General features: G+C 40.5%; 1 protein-coding gene across 4 annotated transcripts in view; it reads right to left on the reverse strand.

Moving 5' to 3' along the window:
* LOC134646422 (diacylglycerol kinase beta) overlaps positions 1-19,381 on the reverse strand; it is a 156,088-nt gene that overhangs the window by 78,354 nt on the left and 58,353 nt on the right. For 2 of the 4 annotated variants that reach the window (XM_063500312.1, XM_063500310.1), the window contains 12 exons: positions 17,797-17,859; positions 17,147-17,410; positions 12,555-12,707; positions 12,050-12,099; positions 11,520-11,594; positions 11,012-11,131; positions 7,489-7,606; positions 6,899-6,987; positions 5,284-5,400; positions 4,355-4,453; positions 1,921-2,031; positions 1,755-1,828 (listed from right to left, as the gene is read on the reverse strand). In XM_063500312.1, the coding sequence (XP_063356382.1) occupies positions 1,755-1,828; positions 1,921-2,031; positions 4,355-4,453; positions 5,284-5,400; positions 6,899-6,987; positions 7,489-7,606; positions 11,012-11,131; positions 11,520-11,594; positions 12,050-12,099; positions 12,555-12,707; positions 17,147-17,410; positions 17,797-17,859 (1,333 nt within the window). The remainder of the gene's footprint in view (positions 1-1,754; positions 1,829-1,920; positions 2,032-4,354; positions 4,454-5,283; positions 5,401-6,898; positions 6,988-7,488; positions 7,607-11,011; positions 11,132-11,519; positions 11,595-12,049; positions 12,100-12,554; positions 12,708-17,146; positions 17,411-17,796; positions 17,860-19,381) is intronic. The other 2 variants (XM_063500311.1, XM_063500313.1) reach the window with 2 other exon arrangements.

Raw genomic sequence — 19,381 nt, forward strand, 5'->3', positions numbered from 1 at the left:
CTTTAGGGGTATGAGTATTTGGGTTGGTTCACCTTGAAAGAAAGATTCCAAGAAACCATATCAAATAATATATCATAAGGACAGAGTTGTAAATCACATTATTTATTTTTTCAGTCTAACACCCTACAACATCACAATTATGCCTTAACAGGCTGACGTCATCATGTTGTAATAGAAACATCATAAAACATCAAAGTTTTAGGGGGAGACCCCATGATTCATGTACTGTCTGAAACAAGCTGTTTTAGCTTCTTTGAGACAACTGTCCCCTTATTCTTTCATTATGTGAAACTCTGGACATGTTTAATGTGAACATGAAACATTATAATATAACATATGACAGCAGAATAAACCTCCCAACCAGAAGTGTATGGATAAGAACCTAAAATTACTGTCCTATTTGAAATTATCCACTACACATTGATGATTTACATTTTGTGCATTGTTTTGTATTTACGTCTTTGTGTCTCAGTTCAGTGTAGCCCCTGTAATGTTATGGAATTCCCAGGTTGCTAGAAGAACAGTGAGAATAGACCTGGGAATAGCAGGATTATTAGTGGGAGGTGCTTAGGTAACAAAAGGCCATGCACCAGGTGTGGTACGCTTTTGTCTTGTTCAATGATGGGGTTGATTTAACAGAGCCCTCTAAGCTATGAGCAGTAAATGCACTGTGGGTAAGTTCTACAGGTGCTTGTGTGTTATAGGAAAGCCAAGTTAGTCACTATAGCTGATAACTCGTGGGCCAGATGTTTTCTTTAGAGGTATGTCATAAACTTAGTTTAAAGTAAAACAAAGCAAACTGGTGTTAATGAAGTAACTTTTCACTCGTGTCATTTTATTTTTTACAGATCATTGTTAAAGCATTTCCTCGGGAATTTTAACCTCCAGCTGCCTCAAGTGTTGGCATTTATGTGTTTGGCAATTACTGAGCATGTTTGTTGCATTAATGTAATTGAATTCATGTATATGCCTGTTATATTAATGCTATGTGTGATTCTGCTAGTTTTTTGAAATTTCAGTAAAGAGTCAAGAGTTTGTACTTTTCCTTGTTGTTGTTTTCTTAATATCCATTTTAGATATTGTGTTGGGTAGCAGCTGCTGGGTTCACTGGGAGTAGTCAGGTTTGTGGTGGCATCTGGTGTGTGTGTAGTTTTGAAGTGTGATCACTGAGTTAGGGCAAGTAGTAGTTTAATAGTTCTCCACACTGTGCTACAACCTCTGTCCTAAAGCCGTAGTTGGACCAGTGGATGTGGCCACCTCTCTGCAGCGCCACACCTCCCTAGTGTCCTTTTGTATTTTGTTCATCTCTGTCCTGTTTGTTACTTCCTATTTATTTTGATACTCTGCCGTCTTTTGAGCTTTTCCTTCAGTTTTACTTCCACCTATCTCATCATCTTGATTTCTTGATTTCTACTTCAGTCTCCCTTCAGTCCTAGAGTGTCTGCGTTTGTTACTTTTTGTACTTAAAATGTTTTTAAATTTACTTTGCTTTGTCTGCGAGTCTTGCATTTGGGTCCTTTTTGCCACAGCAGGGGACAGATTCATTTCTGTTTAGTGTTTAGTTTTTAAATGGAATAACTGACTATTACATACCTCAGATTTTACTCCGAAAAATAAAAGAATAATGATAATGAATTTATGTTTGATTAATGAAATATCAACTATTTATCTCAAATGTCAAATGAGATTTATAACCTCTGTCTAATGAATCAAAGAGGTAAGTAAGAGTCGGCCTGTGGGTGAGTGTAACTTACCGCTCCCCCTGTCTCCCTCCACTCTTGGGATTGACCAAAACCAGAAGTGGGTGAGTGCCTGGAAGCGGGGTTATCTGGATAGAGGAAGGACAGATTCAGGTAGCTGCTAACCAGCTTTATTTACACCATGCAGAAATGACAGGTGCAGAGTGAGCGGCCAGCATACCTGGAGTGCTTGTCCGTCTCCAGGGGAGAATTTAAAAGTCTGATTGGTGTCATCAGGGCTGGTGCTGGGAGGTGATTCCCCCTCCCCTCGCTTCACCCCAGAATGACGGTCCTGAGAATGAAGGTGAAGTGATTGACTGTGTACAGGTCACATTCATTAAATTAAATTAAATTTTAGTTGTAAAATGACAAATTTACCTAACCTAGTCTCTAAAAAAACTAAAAACAAAATACAAATTAAATGTCCAAGTCCATGAAAAAGCAGCTGGATAGCGCAGTGGCAACATTAGTGTCTTTGGAAGCACAGGATTCTGATTCCAATCACGGCATGCCATTCACCGAACAGTCATCAGATACCATACTGGAATAATAAACTGTCCACAGGAGACAGATGCTCCTTATGTCGAGATGCAACAACTCCTCAGAATGTACAGAGGTCTCCAGCTGAAGTCCAGCACCCTGAGGCTCTATGAGCAACAGACAGTAGGAGGGCGAAGATTATTGAGTGTCAGTCACAACTCAGCAGCAAAAAATAAGCACCTATGAATACAGCAGGACGATAGCCCCCAAAGATGAGCTGCTCCAAGAGTGCCTCAGACAGCTAAAGACAGACGGTGATAAGGAAAAGGAAGGAAGAACTATGATGGAAGACCAAGCCTCTGCATGGGATGTACCTTCAACAGACAGAGGAAGAAGCTGACATCAAGAAATTCTACCAGTGGCACGAAAAGAACCGAAGTAAAGGAAAGAACAGAGGCTCTGATCATGGCAGAATAAGAACAGGCCCTCAGCACCAGATCCACAGATGCAGGAGTCTATCATACAGTCAGGGCACAAACTACAGATGCTCTCGATGACCTAAGATTCAAGCTGGCGTAGTGTACACTGAAAGGTGCGACCAAGTGTCTGAGATAGTGTGCGGGAATATCTGTGCCACAACTCCTGATAGGAGACACCACCAAAGGTGGTTGGGGACATCAGGGCTAAGGTCCTGTAGGACTTTGAGCTCCAGACAGACAAGCAGTTGCTGGACAAACAAGTGGTGGCTGACAGGAGCAGATGTTTACAGATGTGATAGATGTGGTGATCATTAGAAGCTTTAACCCTGAAACTGGAAGAGTGGCTTCAGCAGATTCCAGAAAGTGCTCTAGCACTCAAGCTTGATATATATCAGTTTGTCACTTATGGATTTGTGTGAGAAATTAAAAAGTGAGGAGCATAAAAATACTCCAATAATTATTTTCACCACTAAAACAATCACTGCTTTTAATAATATTTACTGAGTGTGAAAAAGATGAACATGTTTGGAGGTAGTAACTCGACCATGCAGTGACAAAAGGAAGTTTTATAAATAACAATTTGTCACAAACACAGTTGCTTCACGAGTCTTGCCATCCATTTTCTGATGCTCATCCAGTCAACCATCAAACTGCTCAGAGGTAGGTAGAGGCAGAGGTGTTCAACTCTGAATTCCTTTGATTAACCTTCCAGGACCTCCACAGGGAGGTTTTTAGGAAACATTCAGTCATTTCAGACAGAACATGAAATAGTTGCATAGCCATACACAACAAATGTATAATGGCCGTGCATTATACCAGCATTAACTCATTATTCCTGTCACACTTGCCTCCTGTCTGGTGTCAGGATACCAGTGGATGTGGAGTAACCTTTCAAAACTAGAACGGGGAATGTCACAATGGGTGACATCACTGTGGTGACATTACATCTACTACTTGTATTTAGAGAGAGTTTATGTCTGTAAATGGGTGATTAGATAAAAGTAAATCTCTAATTTTTAAGGTAGTTCCACTTTAAGAGCGAGAGACACAATATCAACAGGAAAATAAATACCTAAAAGTTATGAATTGATAAACTGATACCTGACCAAATGAGGTAAATGAATGCATCACAGAACAGAGTTTTCCTTAAATGTACTCTGTAGCTGCACGTCAAATAGACTGATTCTTATATAGCGCTTTTCTACTCTCCCGGAGTACTGAAAGTGCTGTATACAACACCCAATCACACCCATTCTCACAAGTGCTGACTCTAAACTGAGCTTTTCTAACGACATTCACACTCCGATGGATGCATCGGAGAGAAACTTGGGGTTAGTATCTTGCTCAAGGATACTTGGCATGGAGACTGGAGGTGCCAAGGATCGAACCACAAACCTTCCAATCAGTAAGTGACCTGCTCTACCTCCTGAGCAACAGCCACCCGCAAATGCTTGATCAAATGCTTGATCTCACCCTTATGGAGTAGGTCTGTTTTTACCTACAGAACTGCAGCAACTTCTCCAAACTTCTAAACTCTGACCACATATTTTTTGTTAAATTGATTTTTGAAGAGTCCACTAAATGTTAAACTGGTGAATTAAAACTATTTGAGTTTTTGCTGTATGCACGCTCTCGTGCAGAGGAATGCATTCTTACCAAGACGACAGGGCAGATGTACGAGGGCAACAGAGTGTGGTCCCTCAAGGCTCCTCCATCACACTCTGGCTTCACATTAGATGCACACTTATTATGGAGCTACAACAGAGAGGAAAGCCAGAAACATAAGAACTGTGGGCGTCATCCATCTGTGAGACTGAGTCTGTTAAACACTACCAGTACGAAAAGCTATTCTTCTGAGGGCATTCTCACTAACGGGCTGTATTGATTGTTTGACAGGTCATATAGGACCAATCAATAAGCTATCACTTTATATTTCTGAGCAAGATGTCTTTAATACTGATACGAGAGATTTGTGAGAGCTTTGGCTGTGGGTTTTTGATAGTCAGGAAAATTCAAAGTCAGCATTGACATCTAGTGGATCTGAAGTGCAATGACAAGTAAAATATATATGAAGGTCTGTGTATTCATGTATCACATTATGGAGCCATTACAGTTTCAGTTATGTTGTGGTTTGTCTGATAGTAGTTGCCAGAAGGATTAGGTATATACTAAAAGAAGTAATGTACATGGGGTTACTCAGAACAAGACAATAAATTTGCACAAACACATAAAAAATCAGTAGAAAAACTGTTTTATGGAGAAACAGGGAATAGAGAACAACAGTAACACAAACACTTAAAACTAACTAACCTGGCTTAAAATATCTATTTGGGCTGTGCAAATGTTTCTTTAATTGAATTATGTTCTTCTGATTTTTTCTATTTAAGGAACTGTCATCCATGTTCTTAAGGCTTTAGAGCTTACTTTGCTTTCACTCAAGCTAAGCAGCCTTTCCCTCGTCTTCATCTTTGTCTATATCTACTGCTGTCTTCCTCTGTATGGCAGTGTTGACACTGCTGTGTACTTCTAGAGATTAATGTTTGCTGTTAATAGTTCATCTGAGTTTATACAAGGCAGCGACTCACAGTGATCTGACACCAGACGCAGTGCAAGCCAGTGAGGCCCTGGTAACATTTGATGCTTCTGTGACAGCGGTCGCACTTGGTAGGAGAGTTACCCTCCATCCATACATGCTGCATAGCCTAGAGAAACAACAGGAGAACGGGACATTTTTTATTCAAGTATTTAATGCTTTTCAATTTTGTATTCAATGGTACATGCTCATGTTAGTTCAAATTCATTCATATTTTATTTCACAAATATTGCTGAAAACCTTTTAAAAATATTGCAGAACTGGTTTCAATGTAAAAATCTACTAAATGTAAAGCAGCTATGAAATGCTGGTACTCCTCAGCACTGCTTATCTAAAGAGAAAACATGCATGAATAGAGCAACAGTAATAACACTAACAGATGAGGCACATTTTTCAAGCTAAAAGGCAAAAGCATCTCTGCTAGCCTCAAGAATTTTGCTGAAACCTTGTTGCACATATTACAGACTTGTTTTGTTACCTCAGCAAAGCTCTGATAACAGTTGCCACTAATAGTCACGTTTGCTATTCAGTATCTATCTGTAGATTTTTTTTCAAAGCACTTCAGTCAATTATATTTCCCATTCATGTGCTTATTGCTGTTCTATTAGTCATCTCTGCTGTTGTAGAGATGTGAGGAAATGAGTCACACAAAATTATACAGTCACTGAAGTCCCATAAGGTGAGTATAATATGAAGTAAGATATTTTTTTAATCTAGTAAAAGCTATTATCAATTTGTGCAAATTTCTTTTTATTTATTTCATTTCATTATTTCTATTCACAACAGAGCACTGACAACATATCAAATGTTTAAACCCAGAAAATGTACAATTTAAAGAAAAAGTTAATTCATTTAATTAAAAATAAAAATTCATGCCATTAAAAACTCAATTTGAACAACAATGTTGGCAACAATGTTTCTCAAGAGAACTCTCATTGGGTCGAAGAAAATTAGAATCAGAATACTTTAATAATCTCTAAGGAAACTGTGTAAAGGAGAAAAAGCTGGATTAGTAGGTTGCACTAAAAAGAAACAACTGGAGGAACAGTTTGCAGTGAATTAGGTTAACTGGCAACAGGTCAGTAACACAAACAGGTAGAAAAAGAACATCTTAGAGAGGCAGAGTTTCTCAGAAGCAATGGTCAGCAGAGGTTTGCCAAACAATTTTAGAGATGTCTGATCTGAAAAGTCCTTTCCAGTTAAAAAGTTTTGAAATGGAGAAAACAAAATACGCGCTCACAGTGGAAATAAAAAGCAGATTACCAAAACAGTTAATCGGTAATCCAATATATTAAGTTAATAATTAGAGAGAGACTTTGCTCAAGGCTACAATGAAGCTCTAATAAGTCCAAAAGGAAGGAAATGTGCTCTACAAAGCATAATCAACATGTGACCCGAGTCAGTGTAATCATTCTCAACTGCTTCAGCGAGTCAGTGCTAAAACACAGAGAACCTTACGTGACCTCAAAGGCAATCCCATGATCCTCGCTGCTCTTTTAAAAGAGACCACGAGCCAGCAGGAATCTGCTCAACAGGCTGCTCGGTATTCCCGTCTCATTACCCAGCAGCAACACTGTGTGCAGAATGAACCCTTTGATTGTACTTACGTTGGTGTGTCTGCGTGACTTGGCGTAGGTGCTGATGCAGGCAGCGATGTCTTTGGACACACAGCGTTCATGTACTGTGTATTTGCATACTAAAAAAAAACAAGGGTAAAATTACTTTATATCATAAACAAGCTGCAGAATTGTTAAACAATCTTTCTTAAACCTATTTGTCTTGTCCAGTAACTCTAATTGAAAACATGACTGGCAGGGAATTTGATAAGAAGTTAACTACACTGAAGATCATTTCAATCTATAAGTGCTTGCAATCAACAGTGACAATAACATCAGCCCTTCAGAAGCGGTTCCTACATGGGAGAATTCAATAATGAAATTACACATAATGGCATCATTAATGTGTTTTTAATGCTGGCTGTGAGGACTTTTAATCGAAAACAACACTGACTCAGACACACTCAGGCACGATAAACGGCCTAAATTTCAGTCTGCTGTAGGGAACAGAAGACAGAGCAGACAAAGACATAGTGACAGTGACGCTGAGAGGAGGAAGTCAGAGCAGGAGAATAATGGACACCAGGAGACGCAAAAGCAGAAAGACCAACAAGGAGACGTTGGAAGGTGCAGAGACTCACAGGAGCAGCAGAGGCCCTGTTTGCGCACTCCGAGCAGCATGGTATGGCAGTAGTTACAGTAGGCTGGTTTGTTGAAGTGCTTGAGACGCCAAACATGCTGCCCATCTTCCTGCACATTCTAGGACAACACAACAAGAGTGAAAATTAATATGGGACATGATCCATTCTCCTAATGGGACCATCCCAGCTAAACTCAAGCAACACTTAATTTCAGTGATATACAGCATGTTTTCTCTGCTGAATAACTGATTTAGCATCTATACATACTCCTGTAAGAAAAACCAGGAAAGAAAAAGGCCATGTCTGAAAAATGAAGCCAGTGTGGAAGTAGCAAAAACTGCAAATCTTCTAAAGACCTCTTCAGGCTGGCTCCAAAAGAGAGTCAGTCTCTGTGTAATCCCTGTATAAAAATGCCCAACGTGCATCTTAAAAAAAAACACGTTAACAGCCTGGAGCAAAAAAATGTTGTTGTTCTTTATGGAAAATGCATCCTTTCGGAATAACTTTTATGGTGGTTACATTTACCTGATCTTAACAAAGGCAGCGATTAGCAGTCAGGCTTGTAGCATTGTAGTCTCCATTTCCACCTGTAGAGAATCACTGTGGTGATCTCTTTGGACTGCTTTTCATCTTTGCTTTGATTCATCTTTGATTGTGTGTCCTCATTAGGATCGGTATTTTTGTTTATGTGTGGAACTGTAGCTATGGTAACTATGCGTTCCAGGTCAATTATGGAGTAACTCGAAAGTAATGAAATGAATAAGAGTAGTGTAATGATAGTGACAAAGGACATACAATGTGTTTTCTTTATTTGATATATTAGATTTCAGAAAGTAACACTGTTACACAATCTGCAACTCAGGTGCACACAATAAAGAGAAAAGTCTAAAACAGGGGTCGGCAACTCTGGGAAGGGTTAACTGATGGCACGACAATGGCTGGACTGGCCAGAGGGCATTTGCCCGGTGGGCCGATGGTGATTTTTCGTTTTTATGGGCCGATGATTTTATTTTATTTATTTATTTATTTTTTTAGTAACGGTATAAACAATGAAAGATGGTGGATTGGCCAGATGCTGGCAGATGTGTAAAAATAACTCGGTTGTTTGGTGGTGGCCTTGGCGGAGCTTCCATAGAGGCCAGCAGGTGGATGAGGGAAAGTGGAGGCAGGAGGAGGAGAGACCCGAGGCAACAGGTGAACTGAACTTCAGGTAAGAAGTTATGACCTGCAGTCTATCTGGGTCAGATATAAACCAAGTTTAGGTGTAGTTTATTTTCGTTGTGCTGACCTTTTCCAGTCAGTTACAATAACTCGTACTGCATACTAGCTAGCATGACGGAGTTTCTATACAGCTGGGTGGGTGCTATGATGTTACTGATAGTGAACTTTATTTTATTCATAAGGTTAGTTGCCAACCGTCCCCTAAAAAATGGAATCGTCCCGTATTCAGAGAAAATATTACGAGTTTCGTATTGAGCTGAAAAGAAACACAGTTTGTCCTGGACTTCAGCTAGAATGAAAGAAAAGAAGCTGGAGTTATTCTGTCTTTACACTGCAGCTGCCTCTTCTTCTCTCATTCTCTCCCCCTCCCTCTCCTGTTGCTACTTCAATCATGAAACTGATCAATGATCAGCTGATCGGCTTTTCTCTCTTGTTTGTTTATCGCCCACTTTGCCCCAGAAAGAGGAAACCAGCGGATGTCGCGCTAAACAACAGCAGCACGTTTAAGCTTGGTCAGCTGTTGTTAGAATTTATTTAATATTAATTTCTAGTATCAGCTGATGTTTGCTGGAGCCACAGCTGTAAAAGCTGCTGGTCATGATATTGGTTTGGATATGTGGTGAGAGGGAAACATGAAGATGAAACCAGGAGATGTCCTTACTGAATCATCAGAGCTGAACAGGTGATGGAGAAACAGGTTTACCTTTTAGGTGACATGAATGAGTTGAAGTTATGAACTGTTTCTGAGAGACAGATAACACCAGGATCCTTTTCTACGCAGCTGACAGCTGGTAACTGTGCAGGGGCGGGTCTAGCAAAGTTTTGCCAAGGGGGCCAGGTGGGGCATTAACAGGGAAAGGGGGGCACAAAGAAATACTTTTCTTTCTTATTATCATTTAAAATGTCTCGCTTTTAATAAACAATTATCTGACTCTTACAACCAAAGTTTTCATTTGATGTAAAATGTATAGAAATCATACATATACCAACAAGACAGTGTACATCACTGTCACAACAGCGTTTGTTTTCATTCCAAGGCTTTATGGCTTTTCCTATAATACCTGGTGGGCCGGTCTCTAGTCAAAATGCCCGGGCCGATTTTTTGTCCCAGTCCAGCCCTGGGCATGACACGCAGTGAATTAATCTGAGGAGGTGCATTAAAAAATAAATGGCCGGGCCAGCGGTGCACATCGCAAATTAGCTCGCATAGACAGATTGGTTGTGCCGCTTCTTAATGACGGTATCTTAGCTAACAACCCCAACTACCAGATTCAACTTGTAATTGGCTAAAAATAACTTCGCCTACCGGTGAGAGGGACGTTGCTAGCTGGCAGTGTTTTCAAGCGATGTTGAAATTTCCACATTCCAACACTTCAAATGCTTCAAGAACTGTCCGCTCAGCGCAGCATCAGCACCGTGGAAATACACGGATACATCCGTATACTCGAGACTGATCAAACCAGAAAGCTTTAATGAGCAGCTGGATTTGTCTCACATTAAGTTAATGCCAGTTAATGTGACATTGAAATGCAGCTGATTGAAATAAAAACCTCGACTCTGTGGGGGTCAAAGTTTGCAGAACTACAAACGCAGCTGGAATCCATAGCTGTGCGTGTTCATGGACCTTGCATTTTCACCTGCTGGACATCACTACCTGACAAGTTTAACTGTCTTCAGAACATTGCAGAGGCCTTATTGACAGTATTTGGCTCTACATATCTGTGTGAGTAGATTTCCTCTCACATGAAGAGTGTCCTCAGGCAGCCGTCTGAATGCTGGACACTCGGAGACCTGTGTCTCTGAGTGGGAGACCAGAGATCACATTAACATGTGTATCCCTGTATTAACAAACATGCCATATTGGCCCGGTTTATTTTTCTTATCATTGTTGTGAGGAGACAATAAATAGCATTTGCATTTTCTGTTGTACAGTTCATTTACTGTTATGGATAGAAAGTGTCTTTTTTGTTTCAAAATAGCTGATAACTATTCGCTGATAGCTGCCAACATCTGCGAACAAATATAATTCTATTAAGTTGTTCTATATAGTGTGTAACTGTTAATATAGATTGTTATTAAATTTATTGCTAATGCAATCATATGGCACATTGACTTCTGAGGAAATTTTAGATGGCACTCATCATCAGAAAGGTTGCCTACCCCTGTGCTAAAATCTAAAACCTTAACAGTTCATGTAGGTGAGTAAGAAACCTACAGTTCAATACAAAAACACCAGAATAGTATAGAAATGCTTTCAAACACTGTAAGGACAAAGTAAACATACACTTTTCCAAGCACATACCGTATCCATGCCCAGCAGGACGAGTAAAGGGATGGTGGTGAGGCCTCCTCTGATCCACTCCTCTAAGGTGACCGTCCCATCTCGGTCGTAGTCGATCTCTTCCATCATCTCTTTCAGTATCTAAAGACACACAGGTACACTTCAGCCCATAAGTATTTGACTATGATACATATGTCTGTAATTTTGTACACCACAGTGGATTTTAAATCAGGCAAACATGACGCAACTGAAATGCAGAGTTAGTGTAATAATTCCCTCTAAATGTCAGAAAACCTTAGAATAAAGTGGATAAAGTGGTTTTTGTACATTATGTACAGCACGGTAAATTAGATATATGTTCTCACTGGGTCTTAACTTTACTTTTTAGAATTAAAATCCACTTTATGGGTGTCAGCTTAGGTTTTGGGAGACATCAAGGCTGCATAGACATTCGCACAGAGGCCTCTATAGATGTTTTTCTTTCTGTTCACCATCAGACTTTATTGCAAATGGGAGTGTGTTTGCTCACCGGTCGCAGTTCTGTTGAATCCCACTCCAGATACTCTGCCACATGCACCATCTGATTAATGATGCGGTCCAGCTCCTATGTAAAGACAAAGCATAACTTACAGGACAGAGAAATTATCATTTTAGCTTTTAGAATAGCTTCTCATTTCAAGCACGGAGCAAATACCAGTCTTTTCCTGCTTGGGATGTGAACATGTTTTTTAGCCATTGTTAATGGAATTGTTCAGAACATGAAAGGCAAAGTAAAACAAAGTCTGAATGTTTTATGTATTTCCCTCTTTGTATAACCTGTATCTGTCTGTTTATGTGATCTCTGTGACACGTGGCTAATATTAAACTTAAGAGATCCATTACAGATGATCTTATGTAAACACAAGGCTGTCACTGAATGTCGAGGTTACTATTCTTGGAGCTGCTGTGTACAAAGTGAAAAGAGAAGGAACAAAACACAGAGACGGAAAGACAGGGAGAGGCTGAGAGAGACGGAGAGGAAACACGAGGGAGAGGCAAAAGCAAATGGAGTCCACTTACCGAGCTGTCCAGGACCCCATTGCCGTCTGTGTCGTACAGCCGGAACATGACTAGAGGGAAACAAGAGAACAGAGATCCCATGATGACTCAGATAATTAGTAGCTCTCGGAAGCTGTAACATTCATTCCTGGACTCTATCCAGATGGCCACTGGGTTAAAGAAGTGCTTCTTCTGTACCGCAGCAAAGGAACTAAATAGAAGATTAGCCTTGTTAGTCAGTGCCAATATAGCCACAGACAGTAAAGAAGTCAATTGGGCACAGCGGGGCTTAAGCATGTCACTGACCTGCCCTTTGAGGGAGCTGTTAGTGGTGTATGTAAGGCACTGTTGACACAGCCAGATGGAGGGAATAGCCTTATTACTTACTTTCTGTCAACCTGAGCTAGCAGGCTAGCTTTAGAGGCCAGATCACACACACTGCACATGTCAGCTGCTCCCACCTCTATCATACTCCCCACACACCCACACTCACACACACAAACACACTTCCATCACTGTCACTTACACTCCAACTTGTCTTCAGGCGTCCCCCTCTCCAGCAGGGAAAGGTAGCAGACAATGTCCTTGAGAAAGACCACCTGGGGTGACGGCAGGGGGGAGGCTCTCTGAGGTGATGGGCTCCTCCGCAGTGACAAATGCTTCTCAGAGTGGGTCCTCTCTGTTGATGTACAACATAAACTTTCAAAGCTACTCATAGCACCCATCACTCTTTCTACTCCGCTGAGTTTCCTCTGGTGGAATTAAGCATACACAGTAAAAGCACCAGTAAATTATACATTTAAGCATTCGTATGACACTTTGGAGAACCCCAATCACTGTGCATGTCCCTGAGACAGTGGAGAACCGGTGGACAAAACACCTCGCTGTACAGCTGCAACAGAAGCCATGTGAGGGGATGTAATTAGATTACCAGCACCTAGATGAAACAATTCAAGTTAAATCAATTCCACATTGCAGCACACACTAAACACATGGCTTATTCTGTTGTTTCAACATTGAAAGCATTCACCGAACTGCATTCTGAGTCTGCGGTTGAGTCCTGCCTGCTCAAGCTCAAGCCATAAACAGACTCAGCGAACTCAACTCTGTTCTTGTCACTGGCTCGTTCAGCAGGAAGCTCAGCTGGCGAGACACAAAGCTTCTCCCTGCGTCAAGGTAAGCAGAGTATGGATGATTTTTCAGTGGACTTTTGGATATTGGCTGAAGAGGCTGCCTCTGTCGATGAAATGATAGACTGATAGACTTCGTTTATCAGGGTGGACGATCGGATGCGGGAACTTCATCGGAGGAAGGACTACAAATCCCGGGGACCTGCACACAAGAAAACGTCCAGTCTCGGCACCATTTCCTCAGAGCAACCAGTAGACTTGGAAGGGGAAACAGAGTGTGGCGAACAGCCCATGTAGCTGGGTTGTGTTCATCTTTCTCCTGTCAAACATCTCAAGCGCATCCAGGCTGGTGAGTGCTTGTACTGTAGCAAAAAAGGCATTTTCATTGATGTCTGTTCTCGCCGGTTAAAAGATGGAGCCCGGCAGTAAAGGTGGGGATACTGGCGGGGCAGGTGGGGCCTTTTCTTTGCACACTTCAACTTTGTCATTACGTATAGACCCATCTCCTGGAATGACAAACCCCAAGCCCTGTCCCATCAGTTCTTCCCTTGGATGCCTCGGCAGAGGAGACTACGATTCTGCCGCCCTCCTGTATTGTTGGAACTCTGACATTGGAGATCAACTCCCTGATCCATAATGCTCAACAGGAGGAACCAGACCAGAGTAACGGACCACCTATCATTTGTTTTTGCCATCCTCTGGCTCACATCATCCACTGGGGGCATACAGCCAGGTTCATTTGCTATCTCTGCACTGACCACATGGTAACCTTCCTCCGTCTTTTCTGGTGGCCCTCTCTCAAGTAAGATGGCTGGGAATATGTGTCTACTTGCCAAGTTTGTCCGAAAAACAAGGCTTATAGCTCTATACCTTTGATCTGTTCCTATGCTCAGGTAGCCTTGGTCCCACATACCCCTGGACTTCATCACCGGCCTTTCCCCCTCAGCATGTAACACTTTGGGTCTTTGGGTTTCACTCCTCCTGGTACTCCTGCCAGTTTTTCTCTCTCTCCACCTTGGTTCTCTGTCTCCTCTCTCTGCCTATCTGTTTGTGTGCTTGTGTGTGGTTACCGCACCTTTCAAAGGCGGGATCCTCTTGGTCCCCACCTTCTGGCCTAGCACATCTGTGGTAATCGACTGACCTGCCCCTCATCTGGATATCAAAAGGCTCCCTTTGTTTTCCTCAAGGAGGATTTGTGAGTGTGAGTTGGAGAGAAAAGTCTGTTTCGCTATCGAGTCTAAAGACGGCTTGGACTGTCGGCTTGGATACTGTGCATAGAGACTGTGGATGTTTTTTCTTTTTTGAAAGACTGTAAATAAACTCACTGACCTGCATTCTGAGTCTGAGTTTGACACACTGTTAAGAGAAAACTCAGGAGGCAAGAAACACAGACTCAAACATGTATATACATGGGTGATCTCAGTGGAGACTCACACTGAGACATCAGTTCCCTCTTTATTTATAGACAGCTCCTACGTAGCATATTTCAGGGCGGCACCCCTTGTGAGTACGAAAACAACTCCTTAAAAGATAAGGCATATGGTGAAACTAAGGCGTAGGCGTTCAACTGTCAAAACATCACGCTTTGCCGCAACGTACTTTCACAAAGGGATAGTTGTACAAAACAGGAACTGGTCAAACTTATTTCAGCAAACTCTGCAAGGATGAAGTTTGCTGTGGCAACTTCCTCATGCAAGCTTTGTCATGAAACACAGTGAAATAGGAGTTTTAAATGAAGCTAAACTATTAAAGTTCTCCTAAGTAAAATAGAGCATAATACATATAAAAATCCTTTAACATACACTTTAATACAAATACTGTGATAAATCATATTATTGAGAAGTCATATTGTTGTCAGTTAAATCTGATTAGTTAGTTTAGTTTTAGTTAATTTTATTTGCGAATATTAGGTGGCTTTATTAGCTCTAATTATTATTATTATTATTATTATTATTATTATTATTATTATTATTATTATTAAAGAGAACTATTTTTTGTGTTTTGCACTGTGGCCATGATGTGAGATGCATACTTTAACCCTGTTACGATTTACATATCCAAATATATGTGCTGAATTCATTTTTTAATCATTAGTTTTAGAACTGGAATTTCGAAATAAAATATGGGTACATCATGAATTCACAGATTCTAATCTGTGTCCTGGATTTTTCTGGTTCTGGTTTCAGACAACACGCTTTGTCCTGATTTGTCACCTCACCTGTTTGTGAGCTAAGCCATGGATGATCAAATAAATGAAAAAATTATTTCTTATAAAAGATGCAAAGGACAGCTCATGAGGAAACGTGCTGCTAACAGTATCTGCACTAAACTAAGCTACACGTTCCACTCTACATTACAGTAAAATACCATCAGTCAGTGCTGTTACTTTACAGTGCACATAGACTAATCTATAACTATGTGGTTTTACACCATAAAAGGTTACAGCACTGTGCTGTACAGACAGGGGTTAAAGTGGAGGAACAGCGTTCCAGTACATGAGTAATTAAATCTAACAGGTCAATACAGGATCCTGTCAAGTGAGTTCATTTTTTCTCTGCTGCACCTCATTTTTATGTGGTGTTGCATCCAGCTGATGGAGGAACTGAGAAAACAATGATATTCCAGAGTCCATTTACACCCTCAATGCACTGCTTTTTTCTCCTCACCCCTCTGATACATTCATGGTGGTCAAAGTTGGTTTTGTGGTACTTTATCATCTAGTTAGAGTGAGAATGTTTCTCACACAGCATATGATTTCCTTGTCTTTTCATACAGCTCAACAAATATCAACAAACCCATTTCCAGTGCAGTTTATAACACTTTGTATCTTGGTAGCTTATTCCAGGGAGACAATAGACATTAATGTAAGAAGGACAGGACAGGACAGGAAAGTGAAAGTGAAAGCCAAGGACTGAGCTGAAAGTGATGTTCAATAACCTGGAATTAATGTCCGAAATAATTTTTAAATAGTTTTGGATTTTTTTTTTAAATTTGGGTATTTGATGTACACATGATACATTGTTTTTTTTCTTTCTTTCTTTTTTTTATGAAGCCTCTTGCAAATCAAAATGTATGATCATTTTGTATTAGTTTACACCAAGAGCCATCAAGCAAAGATCAAAGTATATTTAAGGTATCGATGCTGATTAGATTCACTCACCAAGCCTTTTATACTAGCATTATGCTGCATAGGGCTTTTAAAGCCATGACAGCGTATGAAATATTTGCTTGTATCTTGTTGAACTCAACTGGCTAAAGCCACAAAGTGCAGAGAATCAGCAGCACAGGTCAGCTGACCACAGCCTGTACACAAAGTAAAAAATACTGGAGTTTACAATAAAAGCTTTTACATTACTCTGCTGTTTAGCTTTTTAAAAAAATATTGTTTAGTTTGAGATTTTCTTATATTTTTTTTAAATCACAATTTTACAATACAAACTATATTATTTGTATGTTTTAAAAACAGATGGCTACATGATTTTTTTTGTACTCTTGATATGGTTGTGAGGAGCTGTGGCACAGTATTATCACTTTTCCTTTCATAAACCACCAAAGAAATGAAAAAACTCCTCCCTGTGGCATTCAGAGAGTATGATGTCTTATTATCACTGGTATTTAAGAGACTCCTAGGTCATTTGGCTGAAACACCCCCTAAACAAAAATTCATATTTGACCCCAACCCTGAAGATTTAACTAAAATGTGTGTGTGTTGGGGGGGGGGGTTAAACTAAGCAAGCTTCTTGTTAAACTTCTATTTGGAGTTTAAAACTGGAAGACTAAGGGACACAGATTTTTAAATATTTGTATCATACCCCTGAAGCAGATGTGTTCACTTCCTGATAAGTTTTAGCTTCCTGCCAGGACACACTTGTACGCCTCATGATTACCACTCATAACAGTACGATCTGTTGTGCTGTAATCACGCTGGTGAGAGCCAACTTTATAAGCCCAACAAAAAGAAGCAAAACAGTATTGTGGCTGATCTTACCTGGTGAAAGCTTAGGGGAGACTGGTGACTTGGCAGGACCAGTGTTAGGGGTCAGGGCATTGCTGCTGCCTTCTAAGGTTTTGACTCGGGTGCAGGGTGATAGGTGGGGCCCCCCAGGCGTGTGGGCCCCTGTCCCTGAACGCTGTGAAGAGGAACGAGATGAACAAGGGGAGGTGGTCGCTCCTGAACCCGCTGTGCTCATCACACTGGAGTGCTCTGGTGTGTGTCGGCTTATTGCAGACAGGATGCTTTTCCCATTCATCCCTGTACAGATTCACAACAGGGCAAAGGGGGATGGAACAGAATAGAGAGATTTGAAAAGGGCATTTAGCAGAATAACAACAGTGCTGGATGAGGACGGTCGTTAATTGCAACGAGTAACATGAGCAAAGCTGATAACTTCACAACAATAATCCAAATACAAATATCTCAAGGGCCTTATAGGTAAAGGAAGCCGGTAAGATGCTGCATTAAAACCAAATACACTCACAAAGCACCACTGTCATCCACCGAGCTACAGCCAAAAGACCATGAACTCACATCAACACAACATAAACAAGCAACCACCAAGGGAGCGGGAGGCTACAGCCCGCAGGACTCTTGACCCATTATGATTACATCAATGCGATGATACAAGCTTGTTCTGGTACCTGTAATGGGAGCACAGGCCACTTCGGTCTGAATAGAGATGCCTGCATCGATGGAACGGGCTTCTATGGTCCATCATTGATTTGAGGGGAAAAAGACAAGTGGTAGATGCAGCAACAGTGAGTGAACATCAGTGTTGATGCAGTCCTCCTGATGCATATACTGTTCGGAATTTAAGAACAAAAACGATTCCCAAAAACCTTATCAAAATAAGAGCCCCATTTTTGGATCTTTAACGAGCACAGAAGTTTAACTGCACAATCAGTGGGTGCAATTAAGAATTCTATTATATGTTCAGGTAGATATTGTTTCAAATGAAAATGCAACACAGCATCAGAATGCAACATATCACATGTAGTGAAACAGTCTTTATAAAGTTGTCCAAGGAGCATAGACTTGGGCAAATATGACTTTTCTTCTGACACAAATGATGAAGATGAAACGTACCGAAAAAAACATGCATAACAATATGAGGCTATACCTCAAATTTAACCAGTACAGTAAGGTTATACCAGTCTACCACCAGGTGGTAGTGCAGGCTCTAACAACTGTGGGACTCTAAACACTGAAGCTGCCACAGACTCTGTACTCGCCAACCACTAAACTCGGTGATCAACCTCACACAGGTTAGTTAGGTTAATGTTATTCATTCATTTTTGCAAATATGATGAAGATAAAGTGAAGTTACTGTCACTTGTATGCAGGCTTCCTAAGATGAGCTCATGATGCATTTGCTTATGCACACACTGCTTGTTCAGGCCTTTGTACTTTGTACCCCCCAAAGAGGATAAACATGAATATACTAAGGTAAAGAATAATTCCTCCACCCACACAGGAATACCTACTTTGAGAATCCTAAATGACCAACAATGTGTACCATGTTCTGCATGTCCTTAATTTTTTTTTTCTTCTAATTTTATAGTATTTTACCTATTTATTTGACCTTTTTATGTCTGTGTATGTCATGCATTTTTCAGTTAGTTTGTTTTATTTTAAGGCTATTTCTCATGTAGTCTATTGCTTTTGAGTTTCCTGCCTTTGTTGTTTTCCATTCTCATTCCTGATTTTGTGTCTGATTTTTTTTCTCTCCTTTTATTAAAGTATTAACTCTTTGTGCCTTTATAAGTTTATCAACTTGGTATCTTCTTGTCTCCTGATGTTTGGTTTATCAATCATCTTTTGGGACTTTCATTGTTGTTCATAGTCTGATTTCACTACCACCTTTCTGTGAAGCTATGATACACGACACACGCATAATATGAGATTTTATTCTAAAGTAAATGGTAATGATCTTTTAATTTTCCTATCAAATGTGAAAATATGCTGCCTTTGACAGCTGAAAATTAGGATGGACATTTCCCAAAGTATTTTACGGGTAGTTAAAAACTAACTGTCCTGATTGTATCTCATGGACATGCTTCTTGTAAGACTCATCGTTCAGGCTGCAAACAGCCAAACAGCCAAACTCCCGCTGTTACCTGGAAGCAAGTATACCAGAGGCTTTAGGGTCCATGTGGAAAACAAATAAGACTGACAGCAACATTTGCTGTACTGTCATTTCTGCATTTTCAGACCATTACGACAGAC

The sequence above is a fragment of the Pelmatolapia mariae genome, linkage group LG16_19 (genome assembly GCF_036321145.2).
Source record: "Pelmatolapia mariae isolate MD_Pm_ZW linkage group LG16_19, Pm_UMD_F_2, whole genome shotgun sequence".
Classification (NCBI taxonomy): domain Eukaryota; kingdom Metazoa; phylum Chordata; class Actinopteri; order Cichliformes; family Cichlidae; genus Pelmatolapia; species Pelmatolapia mariae.